The 7,702-nt window shown below is 63.6% G+C and overlaps 1 protein-coding gene across 1 annotated transcript in view; it reads right to left on the bottom strand.

The window, feature by feature from the left end:
* Window positions 1-7,702, bottom strand: part of LOC105549364 (mucin-5B-like) — a 133,229-nt gene that overhangs the window by 37,551 nt on the left and 87,976 nt on the right. The window contains 12 exon segments of the mRNA XM_011993868.1: window positions 7-1,397; window positions 1,876-2,073; window positions 2,163-2,206; window positions 2,308-2,452; window positions 2,685-2,813; window positions 3,224-3,380; window positions 5,181-5,420; window positions 5,783-5,993; window positions 6,867-6,909; window positions 6,912-7,044; window positions 7,124-7,262; window positions 7,654-7,700. Of these exon segments, the coding sequence (XP_011849258.1) occupies window positions 7-1,397; window positions 1,876-2,073; window positions 2,163-2,206; window positions 2,308-2,452; window positions 2,685-2,813; window positions 3,224-3,380; window positions 5,181-5,420; window positions 5,783-5,993; window positions 6,867-6,909; window positions 6,912-7,044; window positions 7,124-7,262; window positions 7,654-7,700 (2,877 nt within the window).

The following is a 7,702-nucleotide window of genomic DNA, read 5'->3' as shown; positions in this document are numbered from 1 at the left end:
CTCTGTCCACTCACACTTCGGTTGACAGCGGGTAGTGCTCTGGCTAGTGGTGGTCTCAGTCAAGCGGCTCAGTGTCGTCTCTGTCCTGGGGGTGCTGGTCTCGGCCTGAGAGGTGAACAGTTCGCTCGAGAGTGTCGGTGCCAGGCTCGTGGTCAGCGGCTGTTTGGAGCTGGAGCTGGTTGTGCCTGTCAGGTGAGCTCTGGAGGTTGCCATTGTCGTTGGGGCTGGCGTGGGTGGCTGTGAGGGACGCCATGTGCCCGAACTCCCCGTGGTCCCTGGCAGGACTGAGTGTGTTGGAATGCTGGATGTGGCCACCCCTGGGACAGTGGGTTCTGTGGAGCCTGCAGGAACCGTGGGGCCTCCTGTGGTGGCTGTACCAAGGGTGCCCGTGTATCTGGGGGATGTCAGTCCTTTTGAGAGGGTGGGGACTGCTGTGGTGCTGGTCACCCCCAGGCTACTCGTTGACTGCAGCGTTGAGAACAGGACCTGGGTGCTGGTGGTGGTGGTGGTGGCTGTCTCCAGCGATGTGGCCGGTGGTGGGGTCGTGGCTCGTCCCCCGCAGTGGTCGGCACTGCAGCACAGGACCCGGATCCTGTAGTTGTAGCACATCTTGAATATGCCCTCCTGCTCCCAGTTCCTGCACACCAGGCCGAAGCGGACGTCACAGTGCACCTTCTGCCCCACCTGAGCCAGGGGCCAGTTGGGGAAGCTCTCGGCCTGGCACTCTATGTCCTTAGGCTGCTCACATAAGTGCCCTCCTGCAGCCCTGATCTTATCGTAGGACTCAACGTCCCCTCCAAGTTGTTCAGACTTGGGGTAGTCCTCATCAAACCACTCTGTCCACTGACACCGGGGCTGGCAGGTGGTGGTACCTGGGGCCAGGGAGGTGACCGTCGTGGGGCCTGAGCTGGACCCAGTCTGTGAGGTGAGGGCCGCTGTTGACTGGATGCTCGGGATCACCCACAGGGTGGTCTTTTCGGTTGCTGTGGTCTGGGTAGGGGTAGGCACAGCAGGCTCCGTGCTGGCACTGAGGGAGGGCTGGGGGCTGGTGCCTGGGGCCAGGGAGGGGCCACAGGGCACGTATTCACAGCAGAGAACCCGCAGCTCATAGTCGTGACAGAGCGGGGGGCTCTGCTGGCTGTTGGCGCACATCAGCCCCCTCACGCGGTCACAGTCCACCTGCTGGCCCAGCTCTCCCAGTGGCATGTCGGGAAGCTGCCCTGCCCGGCACTCGATGTCGGCTGGCACAGGGCACACCTGGTACCCTCTCTGCCTCAGGTTTTCAAACGTCTCGAAGTCTCCGCCTCCCAGACCAGGCTCTGGGTGGTGCCCGTTGTACCAGCTGGACCAGCGGCAGACCTCTCGGACACACACAGTGGAGACTGGGAGGGCCGGGCCTGCAAGGGGTGTGGGAGAGGGGTCCTGGCTCAGCATCCTCCAGTCCTGGCCTCACAAGGTGGAGGGGCCCCAGAGGACCCTTGTCCCAGGGCTGGCCCTGCCCCTGTGGGATACTGGGGACCCCAGGTGCCTGCCTTAGCCTTGGTTAGAGCCGTTTCTATATGAGGGACTGGAGCCTGGCAGCCTGGCCTTGAGGGAGCCGGCCAGCTAGGATAGGCCATGCTGAGGGATGGGACGGAGTCTGGGAAAGCTTTACTGCCCCCCTGGGTTATCCCATCAATCATCGTGCAGAGGCTTCCTGGGGAGCCCCTGAAGACACGCAGGGTGTTGGGGGGGCCGTGCACCCCTAGACAGAGCTCGGCAGGTCAGTGGATTGGGACTGTTGCTACCATTCAGCGCACCTGCATCAAGAGCCCAGGGGTTCCCTCCTTGTCACCCAGACATGACCGGGCCTCAGGAGAGCCAGGCAGGGCTTACTTGTCGTGGAGTGGGGGACCCAGCTAGTGGTGAAGGTGAATGGCGTTGTGGCCGGAGTTCCAGGACACGCCACAGCCTTCCTGATGATGGTGCCGTTGCTTCCACAGATGGCGATCAAACAGGCACCAAGCCCATCGGTGGTGTTGTAGATGACATCCTGGTAGCCGTAGATCCTGTCCTCATAGGTGCAGGTGCAGGCTGGGGATGGACCCGGCAGAGTCACCCGGTGCCTTTGAGCCCCTGGCCCCGGCCCTCACCACTCCCCCACCCCCCTGGCCCTTCCTTACCCTCAAGGCTGTGAGCGCACTGGATGCCACTGGGCGTGCAGTTACTGGGGGTGGGGGAGAGGTGAGCTGAGGGCCTGGGGGGCAGCCTGAGGGGCCTGCTCCCCAGCCCTGCACCCACAGCGCCGCCCACTCCCCACCCCCTCACCAGCTCTGGCAGTTCTCCGCTGTGGGGACTCTTGCGCCAACGTCATAGTAGTTTCCATCCCTGTCGTAGCAGCCACACTGGGCCACGCACTTCATCTGGTCCTCATTGAAGAAGGGCTGGCTGGGTGGGCACTTCGGGTAGCAGCCTAGGGCCGGCAGAGTGAGCAGAAGACTCACCAGGGCCCTTAGGTCTCTCCAGCCAGGGGCGCCATGCTGTAGGGAGTAGCTGCCCCCTACCAGCCAGCAGGGGCCTGCCCCCAAGGCTTGCATTGTGCAGTTTAAGGGAGCCTACGCCACGTCCCTGGGGAACCCCGGCCCCCCACGTACACTCGGGAACCCAAGAATAGGAGGCTCCATCCAAGAAAGGCCCCCCCTCACCTTCCAGGCCAGGCAGGTCCACCAGGCAGTGCCCACTGGGGTTCCGGCAGGTTTTTAGGCAGGGTGCCCCGCAGGGCTGGTAGTGCCACTCACAGCCCCCGTGTGGGTTGTAGAAGTCACAGAACAAAGCTGGGGCACAGAGGGCGGAGGCTAAGGAGGCGCCCACCGGCCCTCACCCTTGTTGTGAAGGGCAGCCCCCACCCCGGGTGTGGGGGCCGGTGTCCCCAGGGCCAGACCCAGGCTTGTCCCTGACATGCAGGGTCTTGGGCCAGTTGGTGCCTCACCTTCCCCTCACTCCCCAGCCCTGCCCTTGGAACTCCTGTCCCCCAGGAGCCGTCTCGTGCTGGGGTGACCTGTCTGGTGGTTTTGCACAGGTCTGTCTCTGTGCATAGGAACGTGTGCACTCACATGGAGGCACATGCGTGTTGGATGTCTGTGTGCGGCTCAGGCCCAGGTCAATGCACCTACAGAGGCTGCCACACCTCCTCCCCTGCCCCGGCTGCTCCACCCTTCAGCACCACGGACAGAGCCCGACTCACGGCAGGTGTCTGGAGTCCGCCAGGACACACACAGGCCTGCGTCGTGGCAAGCCTGGGCGTAGGCAGCCACAGCCGTGCAGAAACACTCGCAGTCACCACCCGAGTCACAGGCACATGCGTCGTTCACGCAGGCCTCGTAGTACTTGGTGGAGTCAACCTGGGGGTGAGGCCAAGGTGCAGCTCAGCTGGGCCAAGGTCCCCCCCGGCCAGGGGGCGGCTGGCCCAGGGCCAGTTGCTGGAACCATTTGTATTTCAACACCCCCCATGGCAGCTCTCTGAGCTCCCTGACTCCTGGGTCCTGGAATACCTCAGAGCATGCCCCAAATAGGAGCTGCCCCAGCACCACTTCTCCAGCCCACCTGTGCCCTTTTCCAGCTATATCCCTGCCCACCTGCCCAACTGTACACCTGCCCACCTATGCACCTGCCCATATGCCCACCTGTGCACCTGCCCATCTGTCCACCTGCCCACCTGCCCACCTGTGCACCTGCCCATATGCCCACCTGTGCACCTGTCCATCTGCCTGCCTTCACATGTGCTCTTTGGATCTTTCTATCACGTGGATCTGGTCATGTGGCCCACAGGTTTCAAACCCACGTGGAGGATAGCATCCCTGCTCACCCTCTGCCCTCACCCCCACCTCCCTCTGCTACAGTTGTACTGGCCTCCTTTCCACCTGGGGGCCTTCCCTCCAGCTGACCCAACCCCGTGGTGATCCCCGCCCAGGGCCCTCCAAGTCTGAGCATCCAACCACCCAGCGCCCACCATGCTGCTGTCTCCTCTGGAAGCTCTGTGAGGGTCGGCCTTGTCCCCTGGGGTGATGAGGGGTCACTGGGGTGAGCCCAGAACATGCCAGGCTCTTCCAGGCACCCAGTGAATGTGCACTAAGGAAGGAGCGGTCACTTCCTTTCCAGACCAGCCACGTAGGGAGCTGAGCTGTGAACCTGTCCTGACCATTGGGAGCTGCCTGCTTCCTCGAGGCGGCCCACACCCCTTCCAGGCCCATCTGAACCTGGCTCAGCTTTGTCAGGCCACAGGACCTTCCAGGGGGACACCAGCTGCCTTCTCAAGAGGGCAAGCGGCGGCCAACGTGAGAATCTTCAGGGCCTCCCACGAGCGAGTGTGCCCACTGCTGCCCCTATGCCAGCCCCTCACCTCAGCTCCTGACCACCATGCTGTGTGCCTAAGTGGGCACTCAAGTCTTCCTTAAGATGACAGGAAACTGATTTTTGGTTTTTTGGTGTTTTGTTTTGAAACAGAGTCTCACTCTTTTTGCCCAGGCTGGAGTGCACTGGCGCGATCTCGGCTCACCACAACCTCCTCCTCCCGGGTTCAAGTGATTCTCCTGCCTCAGCCTCCCGAGTAGCTGGGATTATAGGCACCCACCACCACACCCGGCTAATTTTTGTATTTTTAGTAGAGACAGGGTTTCACCATGTTGGCCAGGCTGGTCTCGAACCCCTGACCTCAGGTGATCCACCTGCCTCAGCCTCTCAAAGTGCTGGGATTACAGGCGTGAGCCGCCGCGCCCAGTCAGGAAACTGCTTTTTGGAAGTCTCTGCTTAAGGCTGATCTGTGATTCCTCCCGGGCTGGGCGGGGAGCCAGGCTGGCGTTCCAGTTTGTGCTGAGGATTGGGCAGGTCTAGGGATCCCAGAGGAGGGTGGCTGGGGCCACATCGAGGGCTACCCCTCCCTGTGAGCCTCTGGGTGCGGCTGAGGCTGTGGTCAAGGAAGTGGCTGGGAAACAGCCGAGATGGCTTCGTGCCAGGGGCAGGAGGCACAGGTGCGGGGCTGATGGGAGATTCAGACTTGGGGCCTGACATCCAGGACCCTGTGCCGTGGGACATGGTCAGACCCTCCTTGGAGCCCTGCTGTGTGCCCAGAAGACCCAGTTCTCGGCAGGAAGGAAGCAGCTGCCGTCCCCACCAGACCCTGCCTGCCAAGACCAGAGCCCCACCTGGGAGCGGCAGGCGGCGAAGGTGGGACCATGGAGGATGCTGCACTGCTTCTGGGCCCAGGACTTGCGGAAGGGGTTGGCCGTGCAGGGGTCCTTGGGCGCCAGGGCGTCTGGGCAGGACGGGGAGAGCTTCCAACTGTTCCCAAACTCCAGCGCGTCCCCCACCACGGACCGGCTACGCGTGGCAAAGTCATTGATGGCATGGTCGTCGAAGTTCCCGCACAGGCCGCAGACCCTGCCCTGCAGAGGCAGCAAGAAAGTGGGGCCCTGGAGCTGGGGCCACAGGCACCCGTGGGAGGCAGCACAGAGCCTGCCCTGGGGTCCAGAGCCCTTGGGGGATGGAGGGAGGGCAGCCAGTTCCCCAGGCAGTGCCCGGTGAACTTGCAGGGGACAGGTGTGCAGTGGGTCCGTGGGTGGGCTGCTGGGTGGCACCTGCTCCCCTGTAAAACCCTCTGCCCATTGTGGAGGCCACAGGCAGGGCCCTCACCAGCCAGGCGCATGTACCCACAGGTCAGTGAGTCCCACAGGCCCCACCGGGCACTGGGGTTTCTCTTGCTGTGAGAGGGTCCTGCAGGGCCGAGGAGTGCACAGCCCGAGCTCACCTTGTAGTCCTGGTGCAGTCGGATGAACACGCTGGTCTTCCGGTCCCAGGACACGGCCATCCCGCGGGTCTCGATGACCAGGAAGATCCCCATGTAGCGGATCTTGTAGGGCGGGTCCCCGCCCGGCCCCCTCGCCACTGCCTTAAAGGCGCCCTCCTGGAGGATCAGCTCGTAGCTCTGCAGGGGAGGCAGACGCGGCCGGAAGCTGACCCTGTGGCCCCCGGGGAGGGGCCTGAGACCCGGGGATGCCCCACCCAGTACAGGGCCCTGCAGGTACGCACAGGCTCTTGGCACAAGGGGCTGGCATTAGGAATGAGCTGGGTCCACGAGACCCTCAGCGGAGGTTTGGCAAGAGGCTGGCCAGGAAGTGCTGGGAACAGGGGCTGCCTGGGAACGCTGGGGCCGCACGGGAGCAGCAGAGGCCGCAGTGGGCCGGCTCCACCCCACCCTGCTCCCTATCCAGCCCTGCATGCAGCCCCCACACCCCCACGCCAGCCTCCCCGATCCGCTGTGGTCCTCAGCCCCTCTCGCCATGTGCAGGGAGTGTCCCGGCCAGTGGCTCTTTCTCCCTGGGAGCTCTGGCCCCCCTTTGCTGGGGTGGGTGTCTCTGGGTGTGGCAGGGTGAATGGTGGCTCCTGAAAATGTCTGTCCACATACGAAGTCCCAGAACCTCGGCCTGGGGCCTCATTGGGAGAAAGAGTCTCTGCAGATGAGATTGAGTGAAGCATCTTGAAATGAGGTCGTCCTGGACTACCTGGGGGGCCCTAAATCCAAGGACCAGTGTCCTTACAAGAGACAGAAGAGAAAAACAAAAACAAAAAGAGAAGACAGACGCAGACACAGTGGGAGGCCACAGGCAGCCGCAGCCCAGGGACGCCTGCAGCCCATGAAGCTGGGAGAGGCAGGAAGGACCTCCTCAGACCCTCAGCAGGGAGTGTGGTCCTACCCGCCTGGATCTCCGACTTCCGGCTCCAGGACTGAGAATGCATTTCTGTTGTCTAAGCCCCCTGGTTTGTGACTGTTTGGAACAGCATCCCGGGGCCAGGACACTGCTGAGAACCTGTAGGTGCAGCTGAAGCCTCACGAAGCTTCCCTGGGGGCCGGCTCGCTGGCTGCAGGGTCAGGGGGCTCACAGCCGGGGCCGCTCTCACCTCCACGAAGAGCTTGATGGCCTTGGAGCAGGTGGTGCCGGTGGTCCCACAGGGGATGTTCTCCGTGACGATGCGGAAGGTCCCATGGGTGGCGTCGTCCCCACAGTAGTCCTGGGCCAGGAAGAGACAAGCTGCTGGCCGCGGGCCGGAGCGTGCCCAGCCTGCAGGAGCGGGCGAGGGGGCGGCGTACCTGGGCCAGGATGTACTCGCAACTGCCTTCAAAGCTGTAACGCTCGCCATCAAAGGTGATGAAGTGGCCATCCCCATAGGCCACGCAGGTGCCTAGGCAGAGCCGGTGGCTGCACTCCCACCTCCGGTTCCTGCAGGTGCTGCGAGGGGCAAGGGACGGTGCCTGCTCACAGGGGCCTGCCCTCCTGGCCTTCCTGAGACCCGGCACCCAGGCCTGTGCAGGTCAGCACACGGCCTCAGCCTCCCCAGGCCCAGTCTGACCCGTCCTCGGTGGAAGGGGTGGCGTTCCCCACTGTGAATGCAGGGCACGCAGCCTCACCAGGCTCCTGGTAGCACCACTGGCCCTAGGCCACCTTCCAGAGGACGCACAGGACGGCCCATGGCTTTCCCAGCAACTCTGTCTCCTGTTACGACCCCATCTTGCCCTGGCCAGCTGGCCCCCTGACCTCCCCACCCACTGCCCTCCCTGCCCCCTTCCCTCCCCGCCCGCTGCCCTCCCTGCCCGCTGCCCCCGAGGGACCCACGACCCACCAGGTGTTGCAGTCGACCCTGATGGTGTCTCCAGGTTTGTAGGTGGCCT

This window comes from Mandrillus leucophaeus, unplaced genomic scaffold (assembly GCF_000951045.1).
Source record: "Mandrillus leucophaeus isolate KB7577 unplaced genomic scaffold, Mleu.le_1.0 Scaffold435, whole genome shotgun sequence".
NCBI classification, from domain to species: domain Eukaryota; kingdom Metazoa; phylum Chordata; class Mammalia; order Primates; family Cercopithecidae; genus Mandrillus; species Mandrillus leucophaeus.
The sequence above is the reverse complement of the archived record's forward strand: the minus strand, read 5'-3'. Positions and strand labels throughout refer to the sequence as shown.